This window comes from Pseudorca crassidens, chromosome 8, assembly GCF_039906515.1.
Source record: "Pseudorca crassidens isolate mPseCra1 chromosome 8, mPseCra1.hap1, whole genome shotgun sequence".
Lineage (NCBI taxonomy): Eukaryota > Metazoa > Chordata > Mammalia > Artiodactyla > Delphinidae > Pseudorca > Pseudorca crassidens.
The window spans coordinates 25,277,793-25,291,435 of record NC_090303.1 but is presented as its reverse complement, the minus strand read 5'-3'; the positions used below and the strand labels follow the sequence as shown (position 1 = coordinate 25,291,435).

Sequence of the window (13,643 nt, the reverse complement as noted above, 5' to 3'; positions counted from 1 at the left end):
ACTTACACAACTATGTATTGCATTATTTTTTCAGTGTGAAAGAACTACAAATTGCCAATGGTATTTTATATATATTTAAATTCCACGAATTTAGTACCTTCTCTAATGCTCAAACTAAAAATTTTAGTTTTCATTTTATGCTCCTTTATTCTCTAATTTATCCTTGTATTCCATATAGCAGAAAATAGATTAATAAAAAAGATAATTTCTAGAATTGAATTACCTGTATCCTTTCCTCAAATAAACAAGTTTCCTTGAAATATTTTAATGAGGTTGATGCATTCACTGTATTATTTATTAATGTACTCAATGAACATTTATTTCAAATATTTCTAGAGAAATGATTATCGTCAAAACATGCAGTTGTTTTCTTATAGCTTGAATGTCTCAAATGGGGATCAGTAATTTTCAGCCTATTTTCTGAAAAATTCATTGATCTGAATAAAATAATTATTTTATATTACACGTGCTAGGCTGAGATGTGATTCAAATGATTAATTAGAATTGAAAATGTATAAATTGCTAGCTTGTTCATTGGTAGTTTACTAATACTATTGCTTAATATTCATTAAGCGTTTAGGTGCCAGAAACTATTCTAAGCATTTTATGTGGAGTTAGCCCTTATATTTAGTTCTTACATAAAATCTATGGAGTAAGTGCTATATTGTCTCAGTCTTACCAAAGAGGAAGCTGAGATTCAGAAAAGTTAACCAGCAAATTTGTGGTAGCTGGGATCTGAATCTCAGAGATGTGCCTCCAGAACCTGATAGACCAATGGTGCCCTCACTGATTTAATTTTAAATCTACATATAATTTTTAAATTTATATATAATTTTTAAATATTTTTATATATAATTTGTATATAATATTTAAATTTATATATAATTTCTAAATTTATATACATACAGACACACACACATGTGTGTGCACATGTGCATGTATTCAAGTTCCAGCTTAGAAATTCTGTGTTAACTTGAATTACATATTATCAGTCCTTTGTAAAATAAGGACTGTGAATTAGAAACATCCCTTCAACTCCTGAGAACGGCTTTATGCACAGCTAAAAGAGTTGGAGAAATATCATAATAAGCTCTTGCCACTGTACAAATGAAGGAAGATGAAATCTTTATTTATGACTTAGGCTGCTGAAGATCTTGAGATCATACAGAAAGTTTAAAACATGTCTAAATATAAATACTTACAGTCTTCTAAATAATTTTAAAATTGCTCTCAGTAATAAGTCACTTTCAAAGGCATGTGAAATTTTTTTTAATCTAATATTTTTATCTAATATTTACAATCTATTTTTTCTAAACATAAAAGTGCCCTTTATTTTAGACTCTACTTTTTCAAATTTACAAGGTAATGGTTTGCCAGACTTGAAGAATAAGAAAGCTGCCTTGTGCTTTGCCAAGAGACAGCATTCAAAGAAAAAAGGCAAACATCATAATTTAAATCTGTAATACATTAGCTCAAATCTGAGAGAACAATGAATCCCAATGTCTAAAATACATTACCATTCTACATGGTGCTCTGAACTTTTTTTTTAAACAGGAAAGTGGTAATGTTATAGGCATATTAACGTAGGAAAATTCTATTTATTTTGGCTTTATACCCTTCTGTACTTTGCTTCTTGTTTTTAGTCTATTTCAAAATGAATCCAAGGGTTTGTGGGCATATATTATATTGTGTTCCTGCTGGAAGTCCACTTTTAACTTCCACATCTGAAATAAATCACCATCATTCTTCTAATAGCAACAGTTGTATGTGAGCTCCAATGAAGGACTTTCCCAAGTATCTCTGCATCGCTGCCACATCTACGGTACAGCCTGTGCTGACTGCTGCCTGGCAAGAGACCCTTACTGCGCCTGGGATGGCCATGCTTGCTCTAGGTTCTATCCAACCGGGAAACGGTGAGTATTAATATTCAGCTGAAAATCAAAATTGACATCATCAGACAATTAAGCAATGCTCCACATTATTAAAATCAGTTCTATTGCAGTACTCTGTAAAATGATACTAAAAGTAGTAGCTAAGTTTAGCACCATATGTAGTCTTTGAATAAAGAAAATGGCCATTCATAGAAAACAAACTTATGGTTACCAAGGGAGACAGAGGGTTGGGGGTTGGGAGGAGATAAATTAGGAGTTTGCGATTAACATATTAAAAAAAACAGCAACAACAAAACAGAAAATGGCCCTGCTTTATAACTTGAGATTCTCACAGACATATTAGAATGCAGTACTTTGGAAAAATTCCTTTCTCCTTTTAACATTCCTCTGCAACACAATCCGCACCTCAAATATTTCAAGCAGCATTTAACTCTCACATTACCTAATTTTTATCTTTTTTGTTTTATATGCTTCAGATATCCTTAAATCTAACTTTCCTAGGATTTCCCTGGCCGCTTAATTCCCCTGTAATCAAATGCTTGTCCTACTTCAGGCAACAGGAGCATCGCTCCAGAATGGGTACCATGAACACTTTCAAAACCTTGATGACCATGCTTTACCCCTTAGAATGGTGAGTGCATGACTGCTGGTTAGATTAAGAGGTTAAGGCAGTCTGAGGCATAGTGCCTTTTATCCAAGAGAAGACTTAGGCAGGAAACTCTGAACCAACTTGCACCAAGTTGGAAGGAAACACCAGTAGTGAAATTATAGAACAAAGAATAAGCAGAATTTAGGTTTAACCAAGGTCACAGCTATTTTCAGTCAAAATTTGATATGGGTCATAATAGGTGACAGGAGGAAAACCTATAAAACACAGGTCATCAGGAGAGAGCAAATAGGACCAGCCTTGAGCACCAGTGATATTTCAAGTAAAATCACTGGGGTGATGGTGTTTTATACCTCCTTTATTCTCTGTTAAAGATATAGGCCTGGGCTTCCCTGGTGGTGCAGTGGTTGAGAGTCCGCCTGCCGATGCAGGGGACACGGGTTCATGCCCCGGTCCGGGAAGATCCCACATGCCACGGAGCAGCTGGGCCCGTGAGCCATGGCTGCTGAGCCTGCACATCCGGAGCCTGTGCTCCTCAATGGGAGAGGCCACAACAGTGAGAGGCCCGCATACCACAAAACTAACAAACAACAACAAAAAAGATATAGGCCTTAAAGGACTTGACAGATTAAAACAACCCTAGCACTTCTGCATATCAAGATTATTCTGATCTTTTTATCTATTACTTCAATAAATTTGTATCATGAAACAATTATTTGCCAGGCAGTATTCTAGAGCTAGGCATATAACAGGAAAAAAACTAACAACAAAAGGACAAAAATCTCTGCCTTAGGGATAATAAGTTCTAGAGGGGGAATACAGACAATTAACAAATAAAGAAAGAAACACCCCAGTATATCAAATAATGATAAGACCTATAACTTTTATAAGAGCAGGGAAAGGAGATAGGGCATGTGGAAGCAGGGGATTGCATTGTTAAATGGGTGGGCAGGGGAGGCCTTACTGAAGGTATATTTGAACAAAGGCTTGAATGTGATGATGAATGATACCATGAGGTAATACCACCATTATTCGGGAGAACAGCATTTCGGAGAGAGGGGCCAGAAATCCTTAAAGCTTAAGTGTGCCAGGATTGTCCAAAAAACAACACCAAGACTAATGGGGCAATACTGGAATGAGAAAAAAAAAGGGTAGGGAGAAAAAAAAAGGGTAGGAAGAAAAGGGATCAGAATGCCAAATGACGTAGGACTTAGTAAATCACTGAAGGTCCTTTATTTAGAGTTAAATGGGAAACTGCTGAGAGTTTTTGTGCTCAGGAGTGATGTTATTTGACTTTTGGTTTAAAAAGATCGTCTGGTTGGGTTTGACTGTGATTGAAGTCTTGAGATGGGAAGAAGATGTGGGAAAGAAGAAATAGAAGCTGCAAGACAGTTAGGCTACTAACTAATGATCCAAGTGAGATACAATGTTGGCTTGCAAAGGGATGATAGAAGTGGAGGTAGCCAAAAGTGGTCTGATTCTGGATAGGGTTCAAGGGTTCACAGAATCTGCTGACATATTACATGTAGGGATGTTAGAGAAATAGAGGACTCAAAAATGAGCAAGTTTTCAGAACTGAGCATCAGAAGTATGTACATGTCATTTCCTGAGAAAGAGAAGACTGTGGAAGGAGCAGGTTTGTGGAGAGAAAGATAATGTTAAGTTAATGCTGCCTATGAGATATTCAAGTGGAGATGTTGTGTAGGCAATTAGAAATATGAATCTGGAGTAGGGAAAAGTGGCCTGGATAATTTCAAGGTCTACAGATTAAAGGTAACCCCTATCAAAATTCCAATGACATTTTTCACAGAAATAGAACACGCAATCCTAAAGTTTGTATGGAACCACAAAAGACCCTGAATATCCACAGGAATCTTGAGGAAGAAGAAAAAGCTGATTGAATCATGCTCCCTGACTTTAGACTATACTACAAAGCTAGAGTAATCAGAACAGTATGGCATTGGCATAAAAACAGGCACATAGATCAAGGGAAGAGACGAGAGCCCAGAAACAAACCCAAGCATATATACTCAATTAATTTACAACCAAGGAGCCAAAAATATACAGTGTGGAATGGACAGGTGCTTCAATAAATAGTATTGAGAAAACTGGACAGCCACATGCAAAAGAATGAAACTAGACTACTCTCGTACACCACACCCAAATATTTACTCAAAATGAACTGAAGACTTAAACATAAGACGTGAAACCACAAAACTCCTGAAGGAAAATGTAGGTAGTAAGCTCATTGATATGTCTTGGTGATTAGTTCTTGGATCTGACTCCAAAAGCAAAAGTAATGAAAGCAAGAATAAACAAGTGGGACTATATCAAACTAAAATGCTTCTGCACAGCAAAGAAATCCATCAACAAAATGAAAAGGCAACCTTCTGAATGGGAGAAAATATTTGCAAAACATATATCCTATAAGGAGTTATTATCCAAAATGTATAAAGAGGAGGTGGAGTCAAGATGGCCGTGTGCGAAGATGCAGAGTTAGTGTCTCCCCACAACTAGGGTACCTGCTGGCCACTGGTGGGGGACTCTGATGCTGAAGGAGATGGGAGGAACCCCAAAGTGAACCAGCAGGACGTAGGGGGACTGAGGGGATAGAAGAAGTGGAAGCCAGATAGGATCTGTGCCCCTGAGGCCAAGGAGATCAGGAGAGGCAGGCAGGAGGGGCCCTCCCAGACCAGAGGAGCAGGAGACGAGAGGACGGCATTTCCCTGCCCACTCATGCCCAAGAAGCCTGCTGGGATCCCAGGTGAGGTCCCCCGCCCTCTGAGAACAGGGGTGGGGGGCACATCTGGGCCCCTTCTGTTCCATTGAGCCTAAGCCCCACACCCCCACAGCCCCCAGGGACTTTTCCAGCCTTGGCTGTGGAAGGCAGGGCCTAAGCAAGGGCGAGGTTTGGCCCCACCCACCGCCCAAACCTCACCCTTGCTTAGGCCCTGCCTTCCACAGCCAAGGCCTTCCCCCCCCGATTTTTTTCTTTTCCCTCCTCCTCTTTTTTACTATTGTGGTACTAATGTACCTTCCAGTTGTTGATTCATCTACATTTTTACTTTTATATTCTTCCTAACATATCTGTTAGTTTCCTAGTCTAATTTTATTTTTTACTTTGCTATTATTCTTTTTTTTTTTTTTTTTTTTTTTTTTTTTTTGCCACCCCAGGTGTTTTGCGGGATCTTGGTTCACAAACCCAGGGTTGGGCCAAAGCTCCTGCAGTGGGAGCTCTGAGTCCGAACAACTGGACTAACAGAGAACCTCAGATCCTAGGGAATATTCATCAGAGTGAGGTCTCGCAGAGTTCCTTGTCTCAGCACCAAGACCCAGCTCTACCCAATAGCCGAAAAACTCCAGTGTTGGAAGCCTCAGGCCAAAGAACCAGTAAGATAGGAACACAATCCCACTCATAAAAAAAAAAAAAAAAATGACACAGCAAAAATATATGTCACAAATGAAGGAGCAAGGTAAAAACCTACAAGACCAAATAAATGAAGAGGAAATAGGCAATCTACCTGAAAAAGAATTCAGAGTAATGATAGTAAAGATGATCCAGAATCTCAGAAATAGAATGGAGGCACGGATTGAGAAAATATAAGCAATGTTTAACAAAGATCTAGAAGAACTAAAGAACAAACAAACAGAGATGAACAACACAATAACTGAATTGAAAAATGCACTAGAAGGAATCAATAACGGAATAACTGAGGCAGAAGAACGAATAAGTGAGCTGAAAGACAAAATTGTGGAAATAACTTCCAAGGAGCAGAATAAAGAAAAAAGAATGAAAAGAATTGAAGACAATCTCAGAGACCTCCAGGACAGCACTAAACACACCAACATTCAAATTATAAGGGTCCCAGAAGAAGAAAAAAAAAAGAAAGGGTCTGAGAAAATATTTGAAGAGATTATAGTTGAAAACTTCCCTAACATGGGAAAGGTAATAGTCACCCAAGTCCAGGAAGCACAGAGACTCCCATACAGGATAAACCCTAGGAAAGATACACCAAGACACATATTAATCAAACCAACAAAAATTAAATTCAAAGAAAAAATATTAAAAGCAGCAAGGAAAAAACAAAAAAACAACATACAAAGGAATCCCCATAAAGTTATCAGCTCATTTTTCAGCGGAAACTCTGCAGGACAGAAGGGAGTGGCAGGATATACTTAAAGTGATGAAAGAGAAAAACCTACAATCAAGATTACTCTACCCAGAAAGGATCTCCTTCAGATTCGATGCAGAAGTGAAAAGCTTTTCAGAAAGCAAAAGCTAAGAGAATTCAGCACCATGAAACCAGCTTTAGAACAAATGCTAAAGAAACTTCTCTGAGCAGGAAACACAAGAAAAGAAAAAGACCCACAAAAACAAACCCAAAACAATTAAGAAAATGGTCATAGGAACATATGTATCAATAATAACCTTGAATGTAAATGGATTAAATGACCCAACCAAAAGACACAGACTGGCTGAAAGGATACAAAAACATGACCTATATATATGCTGTCTACAAGAGACCCACTTCAGACCTAGGGACATATACAGACTGAAAGTGAAGAGATGGAAAAAGATATTCCATGAAAATGGAAATCAAGAGAAAGCTGGAGTAGCAATACTCATACCAGATAAAATATACTTTACAATAAAGACTGTTACAAGAGATAAGGAGGGACACTACATAATGATCAAAGGATCAATCCAAGAAGAAGATATAACAATTATAAATGTTTATGCACCCAACATAGGAGCACCTCAATACTTAAGGCAAATGCTTAACAACCATGAAAGGAGAAATCAACAGTAACACGATAATAGTAAGGGACTTTAACACCCCACTTACACCAATGGACAGATCATCCAAACAGAAAATAAATAAGGAAATACAAGCTTTAAATGACACAATAGACCAGATAGATCTAGCTGATATTTATAGAACATTCCACCCAAAAGTGGCAGAATACACTTTCTTCTCAAGTGCACATAGAACATTGTCCAGGATAGATCATATCTTGGGTCTCAAATCAAGACTTGGAAAATTTAAGAAAATTGAAATCATATCGAGCATCTTTTCTGACCACAATGCTATGAGATTGGAAATCAATTACAGGAAAAAAATGTAAAGAACACAAATACATGGAGGCTAAACAGTGCGCTACTAAATAACCGAGAGATCACTGAAGAAATCAAAGAAGAAATAAAAAAATACATAGAAACAAATGATAATGAAAACACGACAACCCAAAACCTATGGGCCACAGCAAAAGCAGTTCTAAGAGAGAAGTTTATAGCAATACAATCTCACCTCAAGAAACAAGAAAAATCTCAAATAAACAATCTAACCTTACACTTAAAACAACTAGAGAAAGAAGAACAAAGAAAACCTAAAGTCAGTAGAAGGAAAGAAATCATAAAGATCAGATCAGAAATAAATGAAACAGAAATGAAGAAAGCAATAGCAAAGATCAATAAAACTAAAAGTTGGTTCTCTGAGAAGATAAACAAAATTGATAAACCCTTAGCTAGACTCATCAAGAAAAAAATGGAGAGGAAGTAAGTCAATAAAAATAGAAATGAAAAAGGAGAAATCACAACTGACACTGCAGAAATACAAAGGATTATAGAGACTACTACAAACAACTATATGCCAATAAAATGGACAACCACAAGGAAATGGACAAATTCTTGGAAAGGTACAATTTTCCAAGACTGAACCAGGAAGAATAATAAAATATAAAAAGAACGATCACAAGTAATGAAATTGAAACCATAATTAAAAATCTTCCAACAAACAAAAGTCCAGGACCAGATGGCTTCACAGGAGAAATCTATCAAACTTTTAGAGAAGAGCTAACACCTAACCTTCTCAAACTCTTCCAAAAAATTGCAGAGGGAGAAACACTCCCAAATTCATTCTATGAAGCCACCATCACCCTGATACAAAACCAGAAAAAGATATCACAAAAAAAGAAAATTATAGACCAATATCACTGATGAACATAGATGCAAAAATCCTGGACACAATACTAGAAAACAGAATCCAATAACACATTAAACGGATCATACACCATGATCAAGTGGGATTTATCACAGGGATGCAAGGATTCATCAATATACGCAAATCAATCAATGTGATACACCACATTAACAAATTAAGGAATAAAAACCATATGATCATCTCAATAGATGCAGTAAAAGCTTTTGACACAATTCAACATCATTTATGATAAATGCTCTCCAGAAAATGGGCATAGAGGGAACCTACCTCAACATAATAAAGGCCATATATGACAAACCCACAGCAAACATCATACTCAATGGTGAAAAATTGAAAGCATTTCCACTAAGATCAGGTATGAGATAAGGGTGTCCACTCTCACCACTCTTATTCAACATAGTTTTGGAAGTCCCAGCCACAGCAATCAGAGAAGAAAAAGAAATAAAAGGAATACAAATTGGAAAAGAAGAAGTAAACCTGTTACTGTTTGCTGATGACATGATACTATACATAGAAAATCCTAAAGATGCCACCAGAAAACTACTAGAACTAATCATGAATCTGCTAAGGTTGCAGGATACAAAATTAATGCACAGAAATCTCTGGCATTCTTACACACCAACAATGAAAAATCAGAAAGAGAAAGTAAGGAAACAATCCCATTCATCATTGCAACAAAAAGAATAAAATACCTAGGAATAAACTGCCTAAGGAGGCAAAAGACTTGTACTCAGAAAACAGTAAAACACTGAAGAAAGAAATCAAAGATGACAAAAACAAATGGAGAAATATACCATGTTCTTGGATTGGAAGAATCAATATTATGAAAATGACTGTACTATCCAAAGCAATCTACAGATTTAATGCAATCCCTATTGAACTACCAATGGCATTCTTCACAGAATTAGAACAAAAATTTTTACAATTTGTATGGAAATAGAAAAGACCCTGAATAGCCAAAGCAATCTTGAGAAAGAAAAAGGGAGTTGGAGGAATCAGGCTCCCTGACTTCAAACTATACCACGAAGCTACAGCAATCAAGACAGTATGGTACTGGCACAAAAACAGAAACATAGATCAATGGAACAAGATAGAAAGCCCAGAGATAAACCCATGTACCTATGGTCAACTAGTCTATGACAAAGGAGGCAAGGTTATACAATGGAGAAAAGACAGTCTCTTCAATAAGTGGTGCTGGGGAAACTGGAAAGCTACATGTAAAAGAATGAAATTAGAACACTCCCTAACACCATACACAATAATAAACTCAAAATGGATTAAAGACTTAAATGTAAGACCAGATACTATAAAACTCTTAGGGAAAACATAGGAAAAACACTCTTTGACATAAACCACAGCAAGATCTTTTTTGACACACCTCCTAGAGTAATGGAAATAAAAACAAAAATAAACAAATGGGACCTAATGAAACTTAAAAGCTTTTGCACAGCAAAGGAAACTATAAACAAGACAAAAAGAGAACCCTCAGAATGGGAGAAAATATTTGCAAATGAAACAACAGACAAACGAGTAGTCTCCAAAATATACAAACAGCTCATGGAGCTCAATATCAAAAAACAAACAATCCAGTTAAAAAATTGGCGGAAGACCTAAATAGACATTTCTCCAAGGAAGACATACAGATGGCCAAGAGGCACATGGAACGATGTTCAACATCACTAATTATTAGAGAAGTGCAAATCAAAACTACAATGAGGTATCACCTCACACTGGTTAGAATGGGCATCATCAGAAAATCTACAAACAACAAATGCTGCAGAGGGTGTAGAGAAAAGGGAACCCTCCTGCACTGCTGGTGGGAATGTAAACTGATACAGCCACTATGGAGAACAGTATGGGGGTTCCTTAAAATAATAAAAATAGAACCACCATATGACCCAGCAATCCCACTACTGAGCATATACCCTGAGAAAACCATAATTCAAAAAGAGACATGTACCACAATGTTCATTGCAGCACTATTTACAATAGCCAGGACATGGAAGCAACCTACATGTCCATCCACAGATGAATGGATAAGGAGATGTGGCACATATATACAATGGAATATTACTCAGCCATAAAAAGAAATGAAATTGAATTATTTGTAGTGAGGTGGATGGACCTAGAGTCTGTCATATAGAGTGAAGCAAGTCAGAAAGAGAAAAACAAATACCTTATGTTAACGTATATATGTGGAATCTAAAAAAAAAAAAAATGGTACTGACGAACCTAGTTTCAGGGCAGAAATAAAGAGGTAGATATAGAAAATGGACTTAAGGACATGGGGTCAGAGGGTGAAGCTGGGGCGACGTGAGAGTAGCATCAACATATATACACTACCGAATGTGAAATAGTTGGCTGATGGGAAGCAGCAGCATAGCACAAGGAGATCGGCTCAGTGGTTTGCAATGACCTAGAGGGGGTGGGATAGGGAAGAGGGGTGGGAGCCTCAAGAGGGAGGGGGTATGGGGACATGTGTATGCATATGGCTGATTCGCTTTGCTGTGCAACAGAAACTAACACAGTATTGTGAAGCAATTATACTCCAATAAAGATCTATTAAAAAAAAGTATAAAGAATTCATACCACTCAATAGCAAAAATACAAATAATTTGATTAAAAATGGTCAGAAGATCTGAACAGACATTTTCCAAGAAGACATACAGATAAACAAGGGGCACATGAAAAGATGTTCAGAATCACTAATCATTAGAGAAATGCAAATCAAAAACCACAGTGAGTTATCACCTCATACCTGTTAGAATGGCTATCATCAAAAAGTCAAAAAATAACGAGTGTTACCGTGGATGTGGAAGAAAGGGAACCCTTGTGAACTGTTGATGTGAATGTAAATTGGTGCACCCACTGTGGCAAAGTGTATAGGTTCCCGAAAAAAATAAAAATAGAACTACCATGCAATCCAACAATTCCACTTGTGGGTACTTATCCAAAGAAAACAAAAACACTAATTCAAAAAGATATATGCTCCCACATGTTTATTGCAACATTATTTTCAATAGCAAACACATGAAAACAACCCAAGTGTCCATCAGTGGATGAATGAATAAAGAAGATATGGTAGATAGATAGATAGATAGATAGATTGATAGGTACATACTTACATACACACACACAATGGAATACTCTTCAGCCATAAAAAATGATGGAATCTTGCCATTTCTGACAACATGGTTGGACCTTGAGGGCATTATGCTAAGGAAAATAAGTCAGACAGAGAAAGACAAATACTGTGTGATCTCACTTTTATGTGGAATTTTAAAAACAACAACAAAAGCGAGCTCATAGATACAGAGAACAGATTTGTGGTTGCCAGAGGTAGGGGTGGTGGTGGTGGGAAAAATGGGCAAAAGGGGGTCAGAAGGTACAGACTTCCAGTTACAAAATAATTGTCATGGGTATGTAAGGTAAAGCATGGTGACTGCTTAATAATACTGTAGTGCATATTTGAAAGTTGCTAGGAGAGTAGATCTTAAAAGTCCTCATCATAGGAAAAAAAAACCCTTTTGTAATTGACTATGTAAGGTGACAGATGTTAACTAGACTTACTGTGGTGATCATTTTGCAATATATATAAATATGAAACTGTACACCTGAAACTAATATAATGTTATATGTCAATTATACCACAGTTTTTCAAGTACAGATAGGAAAAAAAGCATGTATCATGGGCTGAAAAAGAAACTAAGGATTTAAGGAGCTATCTTGATACCTCTAGCAGTGTCTTAATTCTATCACAGAGATCCAAAAAAATACTGTATATATATATATACACACATATATATATATATCCATTCTAATAGGTGTGAGGTGATATCTTATTGTGGTTTTGACTTGTGTGTGTGTGTGTGTGTACATATACACACATATATAAGGTATTCCTTGGCCTACGCTTACCTGTCTTTGGCTAGCATACTGGGAGTTTCATTAAAACTATCTATATGGGCTTCCCTGGTGGTGCAGTGGTTGAGAGTCCGCCTGCCGATGCAGGGGACACGGGTTCGTGCCCCGGTCTGGGAAGATCCCACGTGCCGCGGAGTGGCTAGGCCTGTGAGCCATGGCTGCTGAGCCTGTGCATCTGGAGCCTGTGCTCCACAACGGGAGAGGCCATAACAGTGAGAGGCCCGCGTACCGCAAAACAAACAAACAACAAAAAAAAAAACTATCTATACTATTTAAATTCTCCAAATTATTCCCAAACTTTTTTAAGCATACAGTTATAGTGAATACAAAACATGTTTGCTGCTGTTTGTAAAATTCCCATATGTAGCATTTGTTTTCTTTAGAGATTAAATAGTAATATGAAAATGATCATTTGGAGTATTTTTCATTTTCTTTAATAGTGTTAACTTACCTGGTTTTATTTCGATTGCACTATCTAACTGGAACACAAGGATCATGTAGAGGAATTCATAGGAATGAAAAACAAAAACATGTTCTTTGTATGGAAACAAAGAAGTACAGTTACACTTGGAAGTCAATGGAGGTTATATTTTGACATAATAAGAGTTGTTAAGTATCATTGGCTCGGTAGTTTCTCTTTTTTAAAAAAAGTTTTTTCATAGTAAACAACATAAGCATTTTTCCTCTTCACCCTCAACTACCTTTATTTGTGCATCTGTATCAAATATTACAATTTAATCTCAAATGTTATTTATTATGGATTCAGACATGAAGTTGGAAACTTTAAGACAAGATAATCAGTTCACCCTTAAATATCTGCTTTTTTACACAAGAAGTAGATGATTTCATTGTTTATCCAAAAGAATAGACTATAATGGCAGAAACATTGGCAACTTGAGCCAAATCCCCAATCCTAAATGCAATATAATATGACTGTCTACCCTCATGCTTTCACAATGCTATACAAATGCCTGAAAGGGAATCGACACATATAGAAAGCTCAGATGGCTGCCTTGTTGTTTTCATCATTTAAGCCAAGCCATAACAATGGTATTTGAATGGTATTTGAATGTCTGGAAGCTATGTGATACTGCAAATTCAGATCGCCCAGCTTGGAGGTTCATGTACTTGAGTAAACCGTAACACAGTGCTGATCACAGGACAATAAGTTTAACCATTGTGAGTGATATTGCTTGTCTAGATGGCTGAAAATGACCA

General features: G+C 36.8%; 1 protein-coding gene across 1 annotated transcript in view; it reads left to right on the top strand.

The window, feature by feature from the left end:
* The window catches only part of SEMA3C (semaphorin 3C), a 186,685-nt gene that overhangs the window by 162,437 nt on the left and 10,605 nt on the right, over positions 1 to 13,643 (top strand). The window contains exon 15 of the mRNA XM_067746073.1: positions 1,756 to 1,913. Within this exon, the coding sequence (XP_067602174.1) occupies positions 1,756 to 1,913 (158 nt within the window). The remainder of the gene's footprint in view (positions 1 to 1,755; positions 1,914 to 13,643) is intronic.